Genomic DNA, 23,653 nt, shown 5'->3' with positions numbered 1-23,653 from the left:
TAAGAACAGCCCTTTGCCGTGGTATATTGGCCATATACCACACCTCCTCAGGCATTATTGTTTAAATATACCACATTTTATGTCTGAAATGTGTGTGTTTAGTCACATACTTTAATGGAATCCCCAGATATCAAATCATAACTACTGTGTATCCTGGGTAAACAGGGCATGGTGTATAGAGTTAATAATTAAATAATGATATACAGTAGCTATGTAATTTTGGGAAATTGGCTGGTGATTATCCTACAGTACGGTAATGACTCATGAACTAGCTCATTTGTAATTTACATTTCAGATTATACATCGAAAGGTGAAACGGGATTGGCTACTTCTTTAGTCACATGCTATTTTCGCCCAATTAGCTTTCAGAATTTGCTGTTCAGGTAGTCATTTCTGCTCCTCGGCGAAGAGAGTTGGAGCGAAGCGTTGCAGAATTGGTAAGTTTAGAAGGATGTTTCATAAAGATGCACATTATATTCAGATCTATGAAATGATTACCACCGTCCCTATGAACATGATTTAAGCAACTATATTACCGGTGACACTCATTTGCCGTTGTATGAATTACGTCTCGCAAGCTAACGTTAGCCTAGCAGAAGCCCTCTTTGTTCAGAACGCTCCCTCAGCTCGAACCACAAGCAAGGCAGCATGCTAGTTACCTAACGTTATATTATGGAGAAAAAATATTATTAAGATAGGCGAATAGGAATTGAAAGCAAATGCAGGATTTTGGCCATAGTTATGTTTGATTGCCTACGTAGCTATGGCTAGTTAACGTTAGCTACAATGCGAGGACACGACCATCTTGCGTTTACCACGCTAGCTAATCTCATGAAACGTTATCTAGCTAACTGGCTAGCTATCACAATATCATGGCGATCGCATATGGCATTTTATATGTAACTATCTAGCTATACCCACATAGCTAGCAGTCTAATTGTGGTGTGACTCGTGCAGGGGGCATATTCCAGACTGGCGCACTGAATTGAGGTTTGAAATTAAAATGGCGACTGGAAGAATTCTATTAGCCAGCAGGTCCTACCCACTTGCTTACAGCAACACCGACTAGGGTTAGACAGCGTTCATGTGTAGATAAAGACACCACAGAGCCTGCGCAAAATATAGCTCTGTATGCTGAATTGTCACATTTATCAACTGGTAGTTTTTTTTCAGAAAAAGTGTATTTTTCCTCGGGTTAGGTAGCATAAGCCACAACAGCCATTTTGGAATATCAGTGTCAGCCAATTGGCTCCTTTGTTGTTCAGGTGACATGCAAATCCATAATGGCTACTGCTAGGTAACATGAGGACAAACATCAGTTTACTTAAACTCAAGCAGTCATTCGGTCTTCTTGGTGTAACAGTTGGTATAATGGAACAATTTGTGGTACAACCAGTTATCATCCCAGGATTGAGGTGTTTTCCCAAGCCATATTTTGTGCCGGCTCCACAGTGTCTTAATCTAGACAGGAAGCCTGTCCGACCCTAGTGCCACTAAACAAGTGGGTCGGATCTGCTGGCTAGGCCCTGGGTAGCAAATGATTATGTAAATGTTCCTGACAGGCCACAATGTTGAATACAATTACATATACACTTTACTGACAAACCACCATCAGAGTGGTTTGTCCTTCAGCTGCTTGAAATTTGAGACAAAATATCCACAGGAAAGTACTGTTTACCCAACTTTTTAGATTGAGCAGTAGGTACATGGTTCGTTCCAAACCAATGTAAAGTTCGTTTTGTATTGGATTATTCGGTTTGCTTTCTGAAGAACCATTCATTTTTAGGTTGTTATTGCTCTCGGAGTCATACTGGTATACAGGGGCAGTAGCCCAATTTATCTTCCTTGGTAGAGCTACGTTTTAGTCACTAACATATCTGGCATCTGCTCCTGCAGAACTGATTCATAATCAAACTGATTGAATCAGTGTTTTGAAAGTAGATGCTGTTGGTGCCTCTAAGGATTGTGCTACAGTTGTGTCCTGGCACAGCTTCAGCCCTGGTTCAACTTCTCCCATCTTTTATTTTTGGGAGGAAGAATGCGACAGGTGTCCTGCTCATCTGTAGGCCTACAATGATGGAGCTGCCCATTTTTAAATCAACACTTTTGGCGCTTGGTTTTATACAGTGAGGCTCAAATGGGAGAAATATTTTGACGCAGAGGCGCAACCTTGTCCAATAACAGTGCTCATTGAGTCCTATTTTTTTCCCCTCCCTCATTCCGTGCCTACTGAACACAACCCAGGTTTGCAACAGGCTGCAGTAGGAACACCCTTGTTACTGCCGGATCAGCACACTTAGCCTATGGACAATTCCATGGTATCTGAATTATGCTGAGACTCCTACTGTGTAAATTGTTTAAAGCAGTCAATGTCCATAGTTGTTGGTTTGTTCAATTTAGAAGTCAATGGTTTGTTTGGTATACATTTTAAAGTGAAAAATTGGTGTCTCCGTGTAATTCCGTTAGCATGGAATTTCCCTTGTCATGCAAAGCCACCCTTAACTTTAGGAAGGCGCATCCTTAGGGATTTCTTTGAACAGACCTATGTTCTGTTTCCCTTAAATACCATGTTTTTATATTATCAATAAAATGAAATTGCTATTCCAGGGGAATCTGGCCTTTTTATTGCTTTGCTAATTTTAAACATGTCCCTTTTGTTGTCAGCAGAACGAATCAGCAGTGTTGGTGTTCTGTCTCAGGAAGGACCTGTTCTTGTATCACTGCCATATACACAGGATCGAAGACTAAAGCAACTATGGTACCGCTTTTCTTATACACTAATTTTTAGGAAGGCTATTTTGTGTAAACCGTTTCTCTTTGGTAGTGAACATGGAGCGCTTACATTTTACTAGCCTCACCACCATAATAATTTGCCTCTGCAAACATTCGACTGTATTTTTCTGACATAATTGATTGAGAAGATTATTTGTAAGTTAACAAGGACGTGGTATATAAGTAGACCTAAAAAAAATCAGTTCCATCAAATTTCCACTAAGGGTAATTCAGGTTGCTGCCAGTCAAAGCTGCCCTGGGCATTTGGAACACATGCTCCTGCTTGCACTTGATTGCACTCTTCTAATTGGGCATGACTCTCACCCAGCAGTAGTCCATGGATGTGTATGTAAGGACAGTGAAAGCTGACAAAGTGAAAGTCCTTGTTAGTCATTACTGTATTTTGAGCATTACAGGGGGGGTGGGTTTATCTCATTGACTGTTTCTTCCTATCAAAGCCACTTACTGCCTACAATTGTGACCTGCTGAAGGTAATTCCTTAAAATAACTCGTCTTTTCCCATCCAGCCTCCTCCCCTGCGCCACCGCTCCATGCGTATCTTCATGAACGACGACCGCCACGTGATGGCCAAGCACTCCGCTGTGTACCCCACACAGGAGGAGCTGGAGGGTGTGCAGAACATGGTGTCCCACACCGAGCGTGCCCTCAAGGCTGTCTCCGACTGGCTGGACGAGCAGGAGAAGGTGGTCAAGTCTGAGCCAGACGAAACCGAGTCCGATAAAGAAAGGTAAGGGAGTGGGAAATTGTATTCAAAATGGTGCATGGGGTACAAAATGTCAATTGCGTTGAAATACGTTTTGCACCATCAAGGCTGGAGTGTTGGTGAAGGCAGCATCACTTTCAGTTTTAAGTTTCAAAAGTAATTGACCTGGGTACCCATGTCTCCTCTGCCAGTGAGCCCAAGGTGTCGGAACAGGCCACACGGTCCCTGCGTGGGGTGATGAGGGTGGGCCTGGTTGCCAAGGGCTTGCTGCTGAAGGGGGACCTAGACCTGGAGCTGGTGCTTTTGTGCAAGGACAAACCCACCATCACCCTGCTGAAGAATGTGGCAGACAACCTGGCTGTGCAACTCAAGGTGAGTCCATTAACCTACTGGTGTTTTCTGTGTCTTCATATAGAGTTGGCTTTGTGAAGTTGAATTTGACCTTTCGAGAATATACTCTCCTGCATCATTTCAGTTGTGGGATGATGTGTTCATTTGGGAGGAATAGTCACAACTGAATTCGGTAGCAAATTGTTTTTTTACTTGCTGTTACATGACCTTGACTGTTTGGCGGGATAGCCACTACATGGCTATTGTATTAACAATCCCTCCTGTTCTACCTGGCAGACCATCACAGAGGACAAGTATGAGGTCACTCAGGTCATCCGTGAAGCCACCATCGTGATCAAGAGCACCAAGGAGCCTCCCCTGACCCTGACTATCAACATGACGTCCCCCCTGGTCCGCGAGGAGGTGGAGAAACAGGCTGCCGGAGGTAGGCTTGCCACACAGGGGCAGATGGTTCACTAGCGCCCCCTTAGGCAGGGAGACTGAACAGGCAGGCAGCCAGTCTAGATAGATATTGTTTATTGGGCCTTCAATGGAGCTAGGGGATGTGTGGGAACTGTCATGTAATGAAACCATGCTATGTTTATAGCTCTTTAGACTCTCGTAGTTCCATGTAATGTGATGTACATTTTTGATGGCCCAATACACAGTATAGAAAGGATAGTTACTGACTGAAAAAGGTTTTCTATTCCCTATGGAGTCCAGACATTAACTATATGAAGGCTTACTGAGAATAACAAAAAAACAAACACCACTTTGTTTGCATGTTTTATACTGAACACTGATGAACGGTTTGCATTGCAGCAAAAATGAGTTGCAAAGTGTTGTGAAGTGTTCTGGTTAGTAGACCCAGCAGTGGGCTATTGACTAATGTTCATCAGCAGGGGAGGACACGGGTTACAGATAACGCCAGGGGCTCTTTGACTCTGCATGGCTGAATGTCACTTCTCCCAGTCACAGTCAAAATCAGGGGACAACTGTGATCAGTCTTTGTAAATCCAATCCATGGGGGTATGTCCTCCGCAAAGGGAGTCATAAGTTCAATAATTAATGCTATAAATACCTACAGTGCCCTCTGTAATTATTGGCACAGTGAAGCATTTTTATTTTACATTTTGGCTCTATACTTCAACATTTTGGATACGAAATCAATGACCATGAGCTTAAAGTGCAGACTGTTAGCTTTAATTTGAGAATATTTTCATCCATATCAGTGAACCGTTAAAGTACAGCCCTTTTTGTACATAGCAAAAGTATTGGGACAAATTCACTTGTGTATTAAAGTAGTAATAAGTTTAGTGTTTGGTCCCATGTTCATAGCACACAATGACTACGTCAAGCTTGTGGATGCTATCATGATTACGGATAATCCTGAATTAATCGTGAATAATTATTTGTTGAAGTTAGATACACAAATATCATACCACCCCAAAAATGCTAACCTCCCCTGTAATTGTGAGAGGTAAGCATGTCTTGGCCGTGTATTTGTGCTTCCAACTTTCTCACACATCATTATTCACGATTCATTCAGGATTATCCGTAATCATGGTAGCATCCATATTAATGTAGAAGTGTTTTAGAAACTTATTCTTATTTACAATGAAGGTTACTCCAAAATGACACACTACATTATATTCCAGACATTTCTATTGTGCACAAAATAATCTGAAACACAACCAAAACAAACAGAAAATGCATCCAACAAATGTTGAGTCACAAGCTTTATGTAGTCATTGCATACTATGAATATAGGGCCAAATATTAAACTTTTAACTACTTTTATACACAAGTGAATTTGTACAAAAAGCGCTGTAATTACTAAACGGTTCACCCGGTATAGATACCCTCAAACACAAGCTGATAGTCTGCACTTTAACCTCATAGTCATTGTTGGATTTGAAATCCAAACTTTTGAACTATAGAGCTAAAAGAAGACAAAACGCTTTTGCTTTCCCAATTACGGAGGGCACTGTATATTATGGGAAAGGATACTAGTCAGTGGCGGCCCATGTTCCCCCTCAGACGTTCTAAACAGGAAGTTGGATGTACCCAACAGGCATCAACCTAGCCTTATCTATAACGGTGTCAACATTGAAGCCCAGTTTGGCTCTTGAAGGCCATCAGTTTTGCTGCAGTGTGGACTTGTTTTGATAATTTTGTGCATCTGATTCTCTCTGTCAAGCCTTCTAGTTTGTCAATTTTTAGGGACGCTGGACCTTTGACCAACTGGACGCTCTCTGTCTCGGAAGGGGCTAAGCAGTACACCCAGTATAGGGGTGAAGGGGAGGGGCTCTACCTCTCATTGTTATAGCAAAGCACTCAGACTTCATAACTGGGCTGAGGCATATGAGTTGACATTGAGTTAACATAATGGAGACAACCTCCCTTTTGATAATTCACTCCCACTGTAATCTTACATCCATACACATTTTTCTCCATATAGGCCTACTGGGAGTTATCTTAAGAAATCACCCACTTAACAACAGTTTCTGAAGTGGTTTGAAGTTACATATCTTTAGTGTAATTGCAGTTTCACTGAGAGGTTCAGACCATTAGTTCTCCAGGTGGGGGGGGTCCCCCCTCCCCTTCCCCGTCCTGCCTGTGGTTTGGGAAAGCTGCCTACTCCCCCTGGCCGTGTGACAGAACCCCCCTTGGTCAAACTGTACCTTGTCTTCTTATTCCACCCGCCAATAGAAACGCTATCAGTCAACGATCCCCCGGATGTTCTGGACAGGCAGAAATGCCTTACTGCCTTGGCGTCTCTTCGCCACGCCAAGTGGTTCCAGGTTTGCATCTTGTCTTTATTTGTCTTAAAGTAGTTTTTTTCCATTTGACGCAGTTTCTTTCTTTGGTCGTTTTTTTTCTGTGTTTTTATTTTTAAATGTCATTTCAAAGTGTATATAACCTGTAGTAGACTTCTTACTCTGTGGTTTTTATAGCGTTTCCAAAGAAACCTTTGTCATTACCTTGTAGAGATGCTCTGCTGACTTAACAGGTTTGATTGCAGTGTCATTGAAAATGTTCAATGCTGCTTTTAGGACGTTCAACAATCCCCTCAAAGCAACCGTTGTCTTAAACCACTGCTTAATTTTGATCAGAGATGTGGAACTAACTTGCTACACTCGGGTGCAATATTTCTCAAATATTATCAATCGACAACCCTTTTCTGTACCATCATATTGTGTTGAGGTTGATTCCTCGTTGTGGACTATGTTGATTCTTAGTCATCAAAGTGAACTGTCATCTCTCGCTCTTAACTGTAAGCGCTCCATCTCTGCAGCCTGTTCTTGTAGAGTGTGTAGGCTCCAATCCCCCATGCTCTGGCTGTTTCAGCTTTCTGTGTGCCACAACAAAAAGGAATATTGCACCTTAGTTAGAAATGTACGTTCACTCGTCAGTCTTCTGGGCCCTCATTTATAAATGTTGCTTACGCACAAAATATGCCCCAAAACATGCGTGCACCAAAGTTGGTATTAATTTTAAAAAATGACCTCAATGTGCCTTCCTCCCGCAAACTTTAGACCATGCTTAAGCACAGTTTCTGGAGGTGGTAGCCTTGTGCTAATGGGGAATATTATTCCTACTCATAACAAACTGGTGGCCTAGCTAAAAATAATGCCAAAATCAGCCATTTAGCGAGAAGAGCAAAATGTTTTTATTTTCTTTGAATTCTAAAATAAAATCCTATTTCACTCACATGATCATTGCAGAATAAATTCTTTAGCTTTTCTGACTCGAGGGCTACTCGCTTTGCTCTGTGATTCATTCCAAAATGCCATTTAACAGTAGAACAGACTTCACCTTTTCATTGACGTTTGTAAGCTAGGCCTACGTCTGAATACTGTAATGTCACATTTCTCCAGTAGACATTTAATCTAGAATCATAAAACATACATCATAACCATTTGCATAATACATTCCTCAACTTTTCTGGCCATGTTAAGACGGTTGAGTTTATATTCCTGAAGTAGCCATACAACAAATGACCATGACACCTCTCATTTGGACCAATTGGATGTGCTATTTATAATGTCATGTTTTTAGTCTATGCATCCAACAGGAGAATTTACAGGTGAACAGGCAGTTGATCTTTTGCATTGAAGTGTGTGGGCCTATGGTAGGTTTCATTTTTTTTTCGGGGTAGATATTGTTTCAGAACTTGCGGGCATTGCTACATATTTAAGTTTGGGGGGGAAAAGTCAATGCGAAACATTATTGCATTCAACGATCTGTTTACAGGTCCACAATTTGCAATTCATTTTGTCTTTCAGAAACAGTCAGATACAGCATAAGAGAACATTCTGCCAACATGAGACATTTGATCAAGTTCACCATTGCTATTCCCTTTAGATGCTGTCTTTGCCTAATTCCAATAGTAGTATACAGCAAATGAGGGCATTATTGTCACCATAAAATGTGAAATATGGGAGTTTCTGGTGGAGTTATCCTGCTTGTTAACGCGCACACTTTTAAAAATAATTATGACCGGTCTGATTTCTAACGGGGAAAATGCATATGTTTGACATGCGCAAAGTTTGTATAAATCCTTTTGTCTGTGCGCAGTCTTTTCAGAAATGATGCACATATTTACTGTTAAATTCACGCAATGGTTATAAATGAGGCCCCTGGTATACCCCATACACCTTACAGTAGCTCTAAAGGTTATTGTATCACCACTCATTAAACTAAGCACATTATAAATACTGTCATTGTCCTACATTTTTCCATGCCAGCATTTGGCTGTACATTGACTCCCCTTCTCCCTCATAATCATTTAACAGAATCTCACAAGTTGACACATTTTTGATACGGAGCTGCAAGAAGCACAATTGCTCAACAATCACCACTCGGTCATACCTATTACTGTACCACTGATCAAATCTGCTTTTTATTTCACACACATGGAGTTGTATATTAAATTCAATAACCACATCTGCAGACAGAAAAAATAAAAGATTCATACTGCATTCTTCCCATTCTGTACCACAATAATGACAAAGCAGAGCCGTTAGTCTGTGTGGCTTTTTGGTGTAGCTGTGTCTTCGTGTTTTTGTGAGTTCTTGTTTGACTAAGGCTCCCTCTCCCTCCTCCCCCTCCCTGCTTGTGTCTCCAGGCCAGGGCCAATGGGCTGAGGTCCTGCGTCATCGTCATCCGTATCCTGAGGGACTTGTGCTCCCGCGTCCCCACTTGGGCCCCACTGCATGGATGGGTGAGTCACCAGAAGCATTTTCTGCCAGCTGGTTCTTCGAATGTGAATTTTGTTTGAGAAATGTCTTTCTAATTACAGTGGTCAGGTTTGATGTGTAAGATGGGAATTTATTTTAAGGGGCTTAATACATCAAACTGCAACAATTTCTTATTTACAGCCTTTTTATCCAATTTGCCAAACATCTAGAAATTCAAACATCTTCCCTTCACCCCTTCTAGCCAATAGAGCTGCTGTGTGAGAAGGCAATTGGCACAGGGAACCGGCCAATGGGGGCAGGAGAGGCTCTGCGAAGAGTTTTGGAGTGTCTGGCTTCTGGAATCCTCATGGCTGGTGAGTAGTCTCAAAGAGTGGAGAGGACATGTCCTCACACCTCTGCTCCACATCACAAGCCTAAAGATTGTAAAAATGTGCCTGTTTATTTTTAGATGGTGCTGGAATCTGTGATCCATGTGAGAAGGATCTGACAGATGCTATTGGCCACCTGGACCTCCAGCAGAGGGAGGACCTCACACAGAGTGCCCAGGTGAGTCACATCTACATCCACAGGGCCTCCTGTGTGGCGCAGTGGTCTAAGGCACTGCATCGCAGTTGCTAGCTGTGCCACTAGAGATCCTGGTTTGAGTCCAGGCTCTGTCGCAGCCGGCTGTGCTCGGGAGACCCAGCGTCGTCCGGGTTAGGGGAGAGTTTGGCCGGCAGGGATGTCCTTGTCCCATCGCGTTCTAGTGTCTCCTGTGGCGTGCCGGGCGCATGCATGCTGACACCGTCGCCAGGTGTATGGTGTTTCCTCTGACACATTGGTGTGGCTGGCTTCCGGGTTAAGTGGTCATTGTCAAGAAGCAGTGCGGCTTGGTTGGGTGGTGTTTCAGAGGACACATGGCTCTCAACCCCCGCCTCTCCCGCGTTCGCACGGGAGTTGCAGCGATGCGACAACTGTAACTACCAATTGGATACCACGAAAAAGGGGTACAAATATTTTTGAAAATCTACACCCTGTTTGCTGTAGTGAATGGAAAAAAATCACCACCTGTTCATCTGTTTTCAGCATGCTTTAAGGCTGTCTGCCTTCGGACAGCTTCACAAAGTGCTAGGGATGGACCCCCTTCCCTCCAAAATGCCCCGGAAACCCAGGAGTGAGACCCCAATTGACTATACAGGTAAGCCAGGCTGCAGACATGTGCATACAATTTAGTGTCCATATTTTGGAAAGGCTCAGCAGTCCTTGTCTTTTTGTTGCAGTCCAAATCCCCCCCAGTACAACCTACGCCCCACCAATGAAGAGGCCCATCGAGGAGGAGGAAGGAGGGGAGGACAAAAGTCCAAACAAGAAGAAAAAAAAGTTGCAAAAGAAATGTAGGTGTTGCCAAGTTCTTCCTGTTCAGCTTAGTTCTTCAGTGTTAGATTTTTTTTTTTAGCTGCCACTATCTTCACGCCCCCCAGCTCCAGATGAGAAGTCGGAGCTTCCCCAGGCCATGAATGCTCTGATGAGGCTGAACCAGCTGAAGCCTGGCCTGCAGTATAAACTCCTTTCCCAAACTGGCCCGGTGCACGTACCAGTCTTCACCATGGCTGTTGAAGTGGACAGCAAGAGCTTTGAAGCCTCAGGCCCATCCAAACGCACTGCCAAGCTTCACGTTGCTGTCAAGGTGAGTGAGTGGGTGGATGTACGGGGTAAGTGGTATATGTTCTAAGCGTTTGGTGTGTTGTCATGAAATCTGTACATTGTAACTATTGTCTGCTGCGCTTCACATTTTCCTTTCCAATCTTCTGCCTGGCCCAATCATAGGTCCTCCAGGACATGGGCCTCCCCACAGGTGTGGAGCTGAAGACTGCTGAGCCAGTGAAGACAGAGGTGGCAACGGCCATTGTTGAGGTGGTGAAACCCTGCATCACGCCCATCGCAATGGACACTGCAGCCACAGGGGCGGACAGCGTGGAGGCCACAGACGGTGCAGAGGTATGGGTCCTCTGAGTAGAACTCAAAACCATGTTTTTGGACACTAGGCTCGGTTTTGACTCCAGTTTATTGTATTGCTTTTGTTAACAGAGAAATTAAAATGTCTGTCTCTTTGTCTTAGAGTGCTCGTCAACAGGGACCAATCCTGACCAAACATGGGAAGAACCCTGTGATGGAGCTAAACGAGAAGCGGCGCGGCCTCAAGTATGAGCTCATCTCAGAGACCGGAGGCAGCCACGACAAACGCTTTGTCATGGAGGTTAGTGTCTCAGGAGTGGACGACGTGCCCATCCACCCTGAAACCAGACTGATGCCTTTAGGATCTAACAGTAAATATCTAGCTGCTTCAATGAATGAAGAAGTTTTCTTTATTTGCACCAATCTCGATTTTATTAACATTTTATAGAGGTGTCTATTTTTAATTTTTGTGTTTTGAGTATTTATCACTGCATCACTGGCTTTGACACACATTGTGTCTCATGCTTTATTCTGTTCTTGTCTATGTATTGACCTGTCTTTCCCCCTGTTCCAGGTGGAGATAGACGAACAGAAGTTCCAAGGGACTGGCTCCAATAAGAAGGTGGCCAAGGCCTATGCTGCCTTGGCAGCCCTGGACAAACTCTTCCCAGAGGGCTCTGTGACTGAGGCAGCCAAGAAGAAGAAACTCCCAATGGTAAGATTCCCTCTGCCTTACTCCATATCTTTGCTTGCTATTGTTTGTAAAATATATTAGCTGAGTAATGATGGTTGCTACTGACCCGTCTGTCCATTTAGTCCTTGTGTTTTCTCCCAACAGCATGGGTTTGGCATGATGGGTGACCCGACTGGTGACCCGGCAGCCACTCCCAGGGGCAGAGGTAGAGGGCGTGGCAGGGGGAGGGGCCGAGGGTTCAATAATGGTGGCAGCTATGGACAAGGTAAAACAGAGCTATATGCTACCTACAGTGCCCTCAAAGTATTCACACCCCTTTATTTTCTCCATGTTTTGTTACAGCCTGAATTTAAAATTGATTAAATGTATAGTTTGGCATTGGCCAACACACATTACCTCAATGTCACATTTTTGAATGTCTACCCCATCTCTGTACCCCACATATACAGTTATTTGTTAGGTTCCTAAGTTGAGCAGTGAATTTCAAACACAGATTCAACCACAAAGACCAGGGAGGTTTTCCAATGCCTTGCAAAGAACGGCACATATTGGTAGATGGGTGTAAAAATTATTTCAAAAAGTAATCCCTTTGAGCTTCCGGCGCCGACAGAGATGGCCGCCTCGCTTCGCGTTCCTAGGAAACTATGCAGTTTTTTGGTTTTTTACGTGTTATTTCTTACACTAGTACCCCAGGTCATCTTAGGTTTCTTTACATACAGCCGAGAAGAACTACTGAATATAAGATCAGCGTCAACTCACCATCAGTACGACCAAGAATATGTTTTTCGCGATGCGGATCCTGTGTTCTGCCTTACAACCAGTGTAACCGAGTGGATCACATGCAGCGACCAAAAAAAAAAAAAAACGACTCAGAAAAAGAGGGAAACGAAGCGGTCTTCTGGTCAGAATCCGGAGACGGGCACATCGTGCACCACTCCCTAGCATTCTTCTTGCCAATGTCCAGTCTCTTGACAACAAGGTTGATGAAATCCGAGCAAGGGTAGCATTCCAGAGGGACATCAGAGACTGTAACGTTCTCTGCTTCACGGAAACATGGCTCACTGGAGAGACGCAATCCGAAGCGGTGCAGCCAGCGGGTTTCTCCACGCATCGCGCCGACAGAAACAAACATCTTTCTGGTAAGAAGACGGGCGGGGGCGTATGTCTTATGGCCAACGTGACATGGTGTGATGAAAGAAACATACAGGAACTCAAATCCTTCTGTTCACCTGATTTAGAATTCCTCACAATCAAATGTAGACCGCATTATCTACCAAGAGAATTCTCTTCGATTATAATCACAGCCGTATATATCCCCCCAAGCAGACACATCAATGGCTCTGAACGAACTTTATTTAACTCTCTGCAAACTGGAAACGATTTATCCGGAGGCTGCATTCATTGTAGCTGGGGATTTTAACAAGGCTAATCTGAAAACAAGACTCCCTAAATTTTATCAGCATATCGATTGCGCAACCAGGGGTGGAAAGACCCTGGATCATTGTTACTCTAACTTCCGCGACGCATATAAGGCCCTGCCCCGCCCCCTTCGGAAAAGCTGACCACGACTCCATTTTGTTGATCCCTGCCTACAGACAGAAACTAAAACAAGAAGCTCCCACGCTGAGGTCTGTCCAACGCTGGTCCGACCAAGCTGACTCCACACTCCAAGACTGCTTCCATCACGTGGACTGGGAGATGTTTCGTATTGCGTCAGACAACAACATTGACGAATACGCTGATACGGTGTGCGAGTTCATTAGAACGTGCGTTGAAGATGTCGTTCCCATAGCAACGATTAAAACATTCCCTAACCAGAAACCGTGGATTGATGGCAGCATTCGTGTGAAACTGAAGGCACGAACCACTGCTTTTAATCAGGGCAAGGTGTCTGGTAACATGACTGAATACAAACAGTGCAGCTATTCCCTCCAAGGCTATCAAACAAGCTAAACGTCAGTACAGAGACAAAGTAGAATCTCAATTCAACGGCTCAGACACAAGAGGTATGTGGCAGGGTCTACAGTCAATCACGGACTACAGGAAGAAACCCAGCCCAGTCAAGGACCAGGATGTCTTGCTCCCAGGCAGACTAAATAACTTTTGCCCGCTTTGAGGACAATACAGTGCCACTGACACGGCCTGCAACGGAAACATGCTGTCTCTCCTTCACTGCAGGCGAAGTGAGTAAGACATTTAAACGTGTTAACCCTCGCAAGGCTGCAGGCCCAGACTGCATCCCCAGCCGCGCCCTCAGAGCATGCGCAGACCAGCTGGCCGGTGTGTTTACGGACATATTCAATCAATCCCTATACCAGTCTGCTGTTCCCACATGCTTCAAGAGGGCCACCATTGTTCCTGTTCCCAAGAAAGCTAAGGTAACTGAGCTAAACGACTACCGCCCGTAGCACTCACATCCGTCATCATGAAGTGCTTTGAGAGACTAGTCAAGGACCATATCACCTCCACCCTACCTGACACCCTTGACCCACTCCAATTTGCTTACCGCCCAAATAGGTCCACAGACGATGCAATCTCAACCACACTGCACACTGCCCTAACCCATCTGGACAAGAGGAATACCTATGTGAGAATGCTGTTCATCGACTACAGCTCGGCATTCAACACCATAGTACCCTCCAAGCTCGTCATCAAGCTCGAGACCCTGGGTCTCGACCCCGCCCTGTGCAACTGGGTACTGGACTTCCTGACGGGCCGCCCCAGGTGGTGAGGGTAGGCAACAACATCTCCTCCCCGCTGATCCTCAACACTGGGGCCCCACAAGGGTGCGTTCTGAGCCCTCTCCTGTACTCCCTGTTCACCCACGACTGCGTGGCCATGCACGCCTCCAACTCAATCATCAAGTTTGCGGACGACACAACAGTGGTAGGCTTGATTACCAACAACGACGAGACGGCCTACAGGGAGGAGGTGAGGGCCCTCGGAGTGTGGTGTCAGGAAAATAACCTCACACTCAACGTCAACAAAACTAAGGAGATGATTGTGGACTTCAGGAAACAGCAGAGGGAACACCCCCCTATCCACATCGATGGAACAGTAGTGGAGAGGGTAGCAAGTTTTAAGTTCCTCGGCATACACATCACAGACAAACTGAATTGGTCCACTCACACAGACAGCATCGTGAAGAAGGCGCAGGAGCGCCTCTTCAACCTCAGGAGGCTGAAGAAATTCGGCTTGTCACCAAAAGCACTCACAAACTTCTACAGATGCACAATCGAGAGCATCCTGGCGGGCTGTATCACCGCCTGGTATGGCAACTGCACCGCCCTCAACCGTAAGGCTCTCCAGAGGGTAGTGAGGTCTGCACAACGCATCACCGGGGGCAAACTACCTGCCCTCCAGGACACCTACACCACCCGATGCTACAGGAAGGCCATAAAGATCATCAAGGACATCAACCACCCGAGCCACTGCCTGTTCACCCCGCTGCCATCCAGAAGGCGAGGTCAGTACAGGTGCATCAAAGCTGGGACCGAGAGACTGAAAAACAGCTTCTATCTCAAGGCCATCAGACTGTTAAACAGCCACCACTAACATTGAGTGGCTACTGCAAACACACTGTCAATGACACTGACTCTACTCCAGCCACTTTAATCATGGAAATTGATGGGAAATGATGTAAATGTATCGCTAGCCACTTTAAACAATGCTACCTTATATAATGTTACTTACCCTACATTGTTCATCTCATATGCATACGTTGATACTGTACTCTATATCATCGACTGCATCCTTATGTAATACATGTATCACTAGCCACTTTAACTATGCCACTTGGTTTACATACTTATCTCATATGTATATACTGTACTCGATATCATCTACTGTATCTTGCCTATGCTGCTCTGTACCATCACTCATTCATATATCCTTATGTACATATTCTTTATCCCCTTACACTGTGTATGACAGTTTTTTTTGGAATTGTTAGTTAGATTACTTGCTCGTTATTACTGCATTGTCGGAACTAGAAGCACAAGCATTTCGCTACACTCGCATTAACATCTGCTAACCATGTGTATGTGACAAATAAAATTTGATTTGATTTGAGCATGGTGAAGTTACTAATTACACTTTGGATGGTGTATCAATACACCCAGTCACTACAAAGATAAAGGCGTCCTTCCCAACTCAGTTGCCGGAGAGGAGGGAAACCGCTCAGAGATCTGAGAGGCCAATGGTGACTTTAAAACAGGTACAGAGTTTAATGGCTGTGATCGGAGTAACTGAGGATGGCTCAACATTGGTTACTCCACAACACTAACCTAATTGACAGTGAAAAGGAAGCTTGTACAGAGTAAAAAATATTCCAAAAGATGCATCCTGTTTGCAACAAGGCACTAAACTAATATATTTTGCGACGTGACCGATCTGGTCAACATGTAACAATTGACCAACAACCAACTTGACAAAGCTTGAAGAATTTAAAAAAGAATGCAAATATTGTACAATCCATGTGTGTAAAGCTCTTGGACCTAACCAGAAAGACTCACAGCTGTAATCGCTGCCAAATGTGATTCTAACATGTATTGACTCAGGGGGGTGTATATATATTTTTTGGGTCCACGAACATGTTTTTCTTTTGTCATTATGTGTGATTGTGTGTAGGTTGTCAGGTCAGGAAAAAAAATCAACTTTGAATTCAGGCTCTAATACAAGAAAATTTTGGATAAGTCATTGGATGGGGTATGAGTACTTTCTGAAGGTATTATTTGCAATTATTGTGTGTTCTGTACCTGAATTGACTTTATGCTGTAAATACTGTTCTTCAATATATTAAATGGTAGGCAACATCTCACGTCAGCTGAGAAATGTAATGGTTGGTTTGCTTAACTCCTCAGGTGGCTATGGAAGTTATGGATATGGGAACAATGGAAACTCTGGAGGCTATAGTGAGTATTGCTTTTCCCTCATCTTCCAATCCCTGGAATAGTCTTCCGACTTCTAGTCTGATTTTTATTTGATATGTCCACTAGAGGTCGACCGATTATAATTTTAACGCCGATACCGATTTATTGGGAGGACCAAAAAAAGCAGATACCGATTTTTATATATATATATTTGTAATCATTACAAAGCTACTGACTGAACCTTTTTTATTTTAATATGATAAAGAAAATCTATTTGGTCTCAAATAATGAAACATGTTCAATTTGGTTTAAATAATGCAAAAACAGTGTTGAAGGTAAGTGCCATGCAAAAAAGCTAACAACTAACAAGTTATTTGCTCAGTACATGAGAAAATATGAAAGCTGGTGGTTCAATATTCCCAGTTAAGAAGTTTTAGGTTGTAGTTATTTTAGGAATTAATATTTCTCTCTACCATTTGTATTTCATATACCTTTGACTATTGGATGTTCTTATAGGCACTTTAGTAATGCCAGCTTAATCTCGGTAGTTGATAGGCTTGAAGTCATAAACAGCGCTGTGCTTCAAGCACTGCTAAGAGCTGCTGGCAAAACGCAGTAAAGTACTGTTTGAATGAATGCTTACGAGCCTGCTGCTGCCTACCACCACATAAAATATCAAATCATACACATCAAATCATAGACGTAATTACAATAAATGCACAGAAATACGAGCCTTTGGTCATTAATATGGTAAAATCCGGAAACTCATTTCGAAAACAAAACATTTATACTTTCAGTGAAATACGGAACCATTCTGTATTTTTGTTGAACGGGTGGCAAGTGACAATTTCTCAAGGTAATATTGCCTGCTAACATGCATTTATTAACTAAATATGCAGGTTTTTAAAAAATGATTTTAAGAAAGGCATTGATGTTTATGGTTAGGTACATTTGTGCAACGAATGTGCTGTTTCCGCTAATGCGCTTTTGTTTAAAACCTCTCTGGGATAGGGGGGACGTTGCGTCCCTCTTGGCCAATAGCCAGGGAAAATGTAGAGCGCCAAATTCAAATAAAATACTATCAAAATCAAACTTTCATTAAATCACACATGTAAGATACTAAATTTAAAGCTACACTAGTTGTGAATCCAGCCAACATGTCAGATTTCAAAAAGGCTTTTCGGCGAAAGCATAAGATGCTATTATCTGATAGCACAACGGTAAACAAAGAGAAAGCATATTTCAACCCTGCAGGCGCTACGCAGATATAAAATATAAATCATACCTTTGGCAAGTTTCTTTTGTTGGCACTCCAATATGTCCCATAAACATCACAAATGGTCCTTTTTGTTTGATTAATTCCGTCGATCTATATCCAAAATGTCCATTTATTTGGCGCGTTTGATCCAGAAAAACACAGCTTCCAACTTGCGCAACATCACTACAAAATATCTCAAAAGTTACCTGTGAACATTGCCTAAACAAACTACTTTTGTAATACAACTTTAGGTATTTTTAAACGTTAATAATCGATCAAATTGAATACGGGACAATCTGTGTTCAATACAGGAAGACGACAAACTCGCTCTACTTTTCAAGTCATGCTCCTCTCTCAAAAAGTAGACTTCAAATTACACTAATTTAAGATGGCTGTACTTCTTCATTACACAAAGGAATAACCTCAACCAATTTCTAAAGACTGGTGACATCCAGTGGAAGCGGTAGGAACTGCAAACAAGTCCCTTAGAAATCTAGTTTCCCAATAAACTCATTGAATAGACAGTGACCTCAAAAAAACAAAATTCTGAATGATTTGTCCTCTGGGTTTTGCCTGCTACATAAGTTATGTTATACTCACAGACATGATTCAGAGTTTTATAAACTTCAGTGTTTTCTATCCAAATATATTAATAATATGCATATCTTTTATATTCTGGGGATCAGTAGCAGGAAGTTCAAATTGGGCATGCTATTTATCCAAAAGTGAAAATGCTGCCCCCTATCCCAAAGAAGTTAAATCATCAACGGTTTGGCGGAGTTGAATTAGGCTGTGATTTGATAAATTAACAGGCACCGCATTGATTATATGCAATGCAGGACAAGCTAGTTAACCTAGTAATATAGTCAAGCATGTGTAGTTAACGAGTGATTATGTGAAGATTGTTTTCTATAGGTTAAGTTTAATGCTAGCTAGCAACTTACCTTGGCTTGTTGCAGCTACAAGGTCCCTTTGACGCTGCACTCACGTAACAGGTGGTCAGCCTGCCACAGTTTCCTCATGGATTGTAATGTAATCGGCCATAATCGGCGTCCAAAAGGTCGATTACCGATTTGTTATAAACTTGTAATCGGCCATACCGATTTTTAATCGGTCGACCTCTATAATGTCCACCTTTATCAGGGGGACATTACAAGAGGGGTTCTCACTCTACTCACATTGTAATATTAGCAGAAGTTCAGTGTAGTTTGATCAGAGCACAACATGCCCAGCCATCTTGGAGGAGAGTTAGTGGCATACATCTGGAGGTTCCCGACAAGACCTGGGAAAAGTTATTTTGTATCTATAATCAAAGTATCTTTTTGTTTTGTAGAGAGTATGCCACGGTTTAGATGACATTCAAACTACCAAAGAAGGAACCGGAGTGCTCTTATTCCTGGTTCGATTATGATTTTACATTTCTCTGCTTTGTTAAGCCACAGGACTCAATCTATATCACTTTGACCCCCCCATATGAGAGACACTCCTCCTACCAGCAGCCTGTTCTGAGGAAACACATTCTTGAGCGTGACCGGAGCAGAGAAATCTAAAAGTCCCAACAAACAAAAATTGTTTGAAAACAATTTGACCAAATCATTGACACATGCCACTTTTTATGGCAAAAAACAAACCAATCTAATTACATTTTTCCTTCTCTGCTCTGTCTCATTCTTTAGGTGACTTTGTCTCAGACTGCTATGGCTACCACGAATTTGCTACATAGATCATCCCAATCTTTTAAATCAAAACAAAATGTAGAGAAAGAGGAGCAAACTATAGTGTTCCCGCAACATGAACTCCAATCACTCCCCTGGGAGAAAAACGGTCCCTTACCTGCTACGACTCATGTCCCAACGCCTAGAGAGATGGGAGGCCAGTGAGTGCTTGCTGCCTTTGGTCACCTTCCATACCCTCTGCCAACCCTGGGATGTACCTGGACACCTGGATATGCCAAAAGCCACAGGCACACTTTTCCAATAGACTGCCTTCCTTCGTGGAATTGAGACCAGAGCATTATGGTTGGCTGATGGATAATGGCCCACTGTGATGACATGCAAATTGGAGTGGGTCAGACTGGGGAGATTGATCCCATTGTGGCCATCTATCTTGAATGTCTAGAAAAAAAGTTACATTTCTTATGATGTGAACGGTCTTATTTCATTTTATTGTCTGAACATGTATTATCAATCACCTCATTGTCACACTTTCTTTTTTTTGCCTTTTGTTATGGGATCATAAGGCTGCTTTGAATATTTGCAGTTTTTTATTCAAATGTCAGAATTGCTAAATCATGGCGGTTACATGCTAGTCTTATCTTAAATGACAATATTCACAATGCCCCTCATTTACCTCACATGTGAGGCACCGTTAGGCATGAAAAAACCACGGCGTTGTTGATACTTGCACAAGACTGATTTTGACATTCTGCATTATGATTGTGAAGTAAAAAATAAAGTCTTGTATGTTTTTAAAAAATAAATGTGATATCCCATTCAATAATGTGGTACTACAATTTTAGTGAAACGCTTCACTTTCTTGAAGATGCAATGTATTATTCTTAGTGTCTTTACAAGCATGGGTGTGACAGCAGTAGAACTCTCTACAAAACCCCCTCTTAATCTAATGCTTCTTTCTTTTAGATTATTACAATAGTGGAGCAAATGGTGGAGCTGCGGCTGCTGGCACCATTACTGAAGTCCCTGCGGCCAGCACTACAGGCGTGACAGCTACAGGAACCTACAGTTCATACTACCAGAATGATGGAGGCTACTCCAGCCCTTCTCCAGCCCCCAAAGCCCCTGTCAAAAAGGAGGCCAAGTCAACCTTCCCTGGACCACCAGGAGTTAGTGGAGGGGCCCAAGGGGCCTACCAGACCACCCCTGGCCAGAGTGCCTATAACCAGTATGGCCAGGGCTATGGGCAAGGCAATAAGCCCTTCAATCAAAACCAGGCAGGAGCAGGAGTTTATCCTTACAGCACTGCCTACCCCAGCCAGGTGACGGGCAGCGCTGTTGCCAGCCAAGACTACAGTTACGACGGTAAGTTGGATTCTCAGCAAAGGGGAACACAGGTACACCGTAACCTAAGCTGTTTTATCGACAGTTTTACTAATCAACTTACTCTTTTCCGTAGGTTACGGAAATCAGTCAAATTACAACGCACAGGCAGAAGCCAACCAGAGCTATGGTGCAAATCCAGCTCCATACCACAACCCAGTAGGATACGGTAGGGGAGACCCCACCTTGAACTACCAGTACAGATAGACTGGCTCCGTGATGGTGGCTATCCTGGTTTTTCCATGTCTGCGTGCATTTGGTTATTTTTTTTTTACTTTAAAGAAATAAACTGGACTTATTAGTTGGCAGCTCCCCACAGCTGAATCAAATAGTCTATTTCATCAGTTTGGTCAGTGTTCAAGCTTGTATTTTCTTTGTATGCACTCCACCAATTTCCCCTCCCCACCATCACTACCACTCAAAAAGAGGGAATGACTTTTTTTTTTTACCACCAGTTATGATTTTATTTCTGTCCATACACAAGTTAACTGTTTTTGGCTGAGGATTTGTTTAAATTTTCATTTCACATTACAATGGGTCTGGAGAACTGCTTGTTTGTTGAAGTATTTGTTTGTAATTTTAGACATTTATTTTTCAATGTTTTACTTGATGTATTTCTGTAGTTTTAATTTTAAAAAATAATTTTGGAAGTTTACTAGAAATACATTTTAAATGTCAATCACATTTCTGGTCAAAGTAGATTTGGTGGTTGGGATTATTTCATTTTTTCTCAGAACAGTGTATAAGAAAGTGGTGTTTGTATCAATAAAGGACTTATTTTGGAGCAAAGCAAATTGTGTGTTGACCAAGCATTTCACTTCATGAAAGATACTCTCTACTAACCTTAAGTGCCCTTCCAGATTTCAGAAAATACATTTGTAGTCAACATTGTGCAATGAAATGTTACATTTGTCCTTTTGGAGACACTCCTATCCAGAGAGACTTACTTACATTCATCTTAAGATGGCTAGGTGGGACAACCACATCTGTCATAGTACATTTTTCTTTAATGTAGCTATTGGCAAAACTAGTTACCTGTAAAATTATAATCGGTAACAATTTTTGGATTACCCAAACTAATTTCTTCTGATTACATTCAGTACTTTAAGATTACTTTCCCCATAAAATACATTGGAAGACAAATGTATGTTACCAATTGAACCACATCTATTGTAGGAAGAATCAATGTTAGTTTACATAGCTGGCCATATATGGATGTTATATTGTTCTTTATGGGTTGGCTATGCAGGCTTCTTCTAATCTAACCCATCACTTTCTACTGCATATAAACATTAAAACCAAAGTCAGAATTCCAGTCATTCCAATAAATACATTTTACCCCTTGATCTTTGAGAATAGGACTTGGAAATATGGAAGTATAGATTACCCAAATGATTTTACCTGAGCATAACCCCAAAACGAAGGATTTATTAGCCAGCCCTACTCTATGATTTTGTTGATTGGACTTGTTGATTGGATTTGAGTTCAAATAAATGGTGAGCTCATGGAATGGCATGCTTTGAGCACTACTGAAATGTGCTATTTACATGTGAAAAATTAATGCCAAATGATGCATTTGCTATAGGCCTATTGTTTACCTTTTTGTTGGTGACACTTTATCTTGATAATATGCAGCTGTTTAAAGGGCAAATCCACAGATGAAACAATACGGACGCTGCCTCGGTTTTGGTAAAAAGATGAGGGATGGGCCTGGAGAAATGTAACCACTGAGATTAATAGACCGCTATGGATACAAGGACTGACCATCCATGATACCAAAATTGTTTTAACCATATGAGGCTATACGGTGTTTGTTCACATTTACAATGTATACAAACATTGGAGAAAAACAAGCATATATTGTGTTCTAATGGAGTGTGACAGTTGAACTAAACTCATGAGGCATTTATTAGTTATATTCTTCAAGAATCAATGATATATACATAAGTCAAAAAATGGATGTAGCAACTACAGACTGCCCCTTTAAGTCTATCAAAAGGGTGTGAGTTTGAGTGCGTGTCCATTAGGCCTATGGATTATTTTTTTATCAGCATGAATTAGATTGAGCAAAAAAAGCCCCACTTTTATTCCATATGCTGGGATCCGCACTATGCAGCTGTTGCAAGAACACATTTTTCACTGGATGTCCACTGGTTTCAAAAACAATGATTGATAGGCAGCTTAAACTTCTTGAATTCAACCATTATTGGGTTCAAAAAAACATTTAGATTTGTGAACACCCATCCACAACCAGTAAGGCGCAAATAGATGAGAGAGCAGCAGTGTGATTCACATCAATGAGCTATGTAGATATCAGTATCGCCTTAGACTACACCACTGCTGTCATCCTTACCTCCAAGTGTTTATTCAAATTGGATAATTTTTGGATGCAGTCACACCATTGGAAGACAGCTTGGACTGTAGCCTACAAAAGCCAATTCCTGCTCTTTTCCCGCGATCCATCAAACACATTTGGTGTGTCATCATAGTGCTCTCTGACTTGTGGTCAGACTTGCTTTGGTGGAACAAACTTACATTTGATTTGAATGTCATTGAGAAAACATCCTTTCTGAATTTAAAAGTAATCCTCGAAGTAATCATCTAGTTTTTAAAAAAGTATCTGTAATCTGATTCTAATATTTTTGCTGGTAACGTAACGGATTACAGTTACTGTTTTTTTGTCATATCTTACATGTAACGGATTACATATAATCCGTTACTCCCCAACCCTGTTCAGATGCAGCCTGAATGAGGTGAACGTGGGTGATTGTGATGAAGTGTCATGCTCCGACAGTTCTATCAGAAACCG

General features: G+C 42.4%; 2 protein-coding genes across 8 annotated transcripts in view; both read left to right on the top strand.

Moving 5' to 3' along the window:
- Positions 1 to 23,653, top strand: part of LOC112219368 (guanine nucleotide exchange factor VAV2) — a 1,336,992-nt gene that overhangs the window by 954,697 nt on the left and 358,642 nt on the right. The window lies entirely within an intron of this gene.
- Positions 351 to 21,638, top strand: LOC112226291 (interleukin enhancer-binding factor 3 homolog). Of its 3 annotated transcripts, none has more exons than XM_024390672.1 (19): positions 351 to 437; positions 2,668 to 2,758; positions 3,300 to 3,520; positions 3,688 to 3,868; positions 4,124 to 4,271; positions 6,539 to 6,630; positions 8,958 to 9,053; positions 9,272 to 9,383; positions 9,479 to 9,576; positions 10,096 to 10,207; positions 10,290 to 10,403; positions 10,491 to 10,696; positions 10,837 to 11,007; positions 11,129 to 11,266; positions 11,540 to 11,680; positions 11,804 to 11,924; positions 16,522 to 16,572; positions 20,428 to 20,826; positions 20,921 to 21,638. In XM_024390672.1, the coding sequence occupies exons 2-19, from the start codon at positions 2,756 to 2,758 to the stop codon at positions 21,049 to 21,051; spliced, it is 2,535 nt and encodes an 844-aa protein (XP_024246440.1). In that variant the 5' UTR covers positions 351 to 437; positions 2,668 to 2,755; the 3' UTR covers positions 21,052 to 21,638. The 3 variants fall into 3 exon arrangements, with proteins under 3 accessions (XP_024246440.1, XP_024246442.1, XP_024246441.1); XM_024390673.1 differs by having other exon boundaries at positions 354 to 437; positions 2,665 to 2,758; XM_024390674.1 differs by lacking the exons at positions 20,428 to 20,826; positions 20,921 to 21,638 and adding an exon at positions 19,465 to 20,300.

Source organism: Oncorhynchus tshawytscha, linkage group LG20 (genome assembly GCF_018296145.1).
Source record: "Oncorhynchus tshawytscha isolate Ot180627B linkage group LG20, Otsh_v2.0, whole genome shotgun sequence".
Taxonomy (NCBI): domain Eukaryota; kingdom Metazoa; phylum Chordata; class Actinopteri; order Salmoniformes; family Salmonidae; genus Oncorhynchus; species Oncorhynchus tshawytscha.
This window is presented reverse-complemented; position numbering and strand designations above follow the sequence as displayed.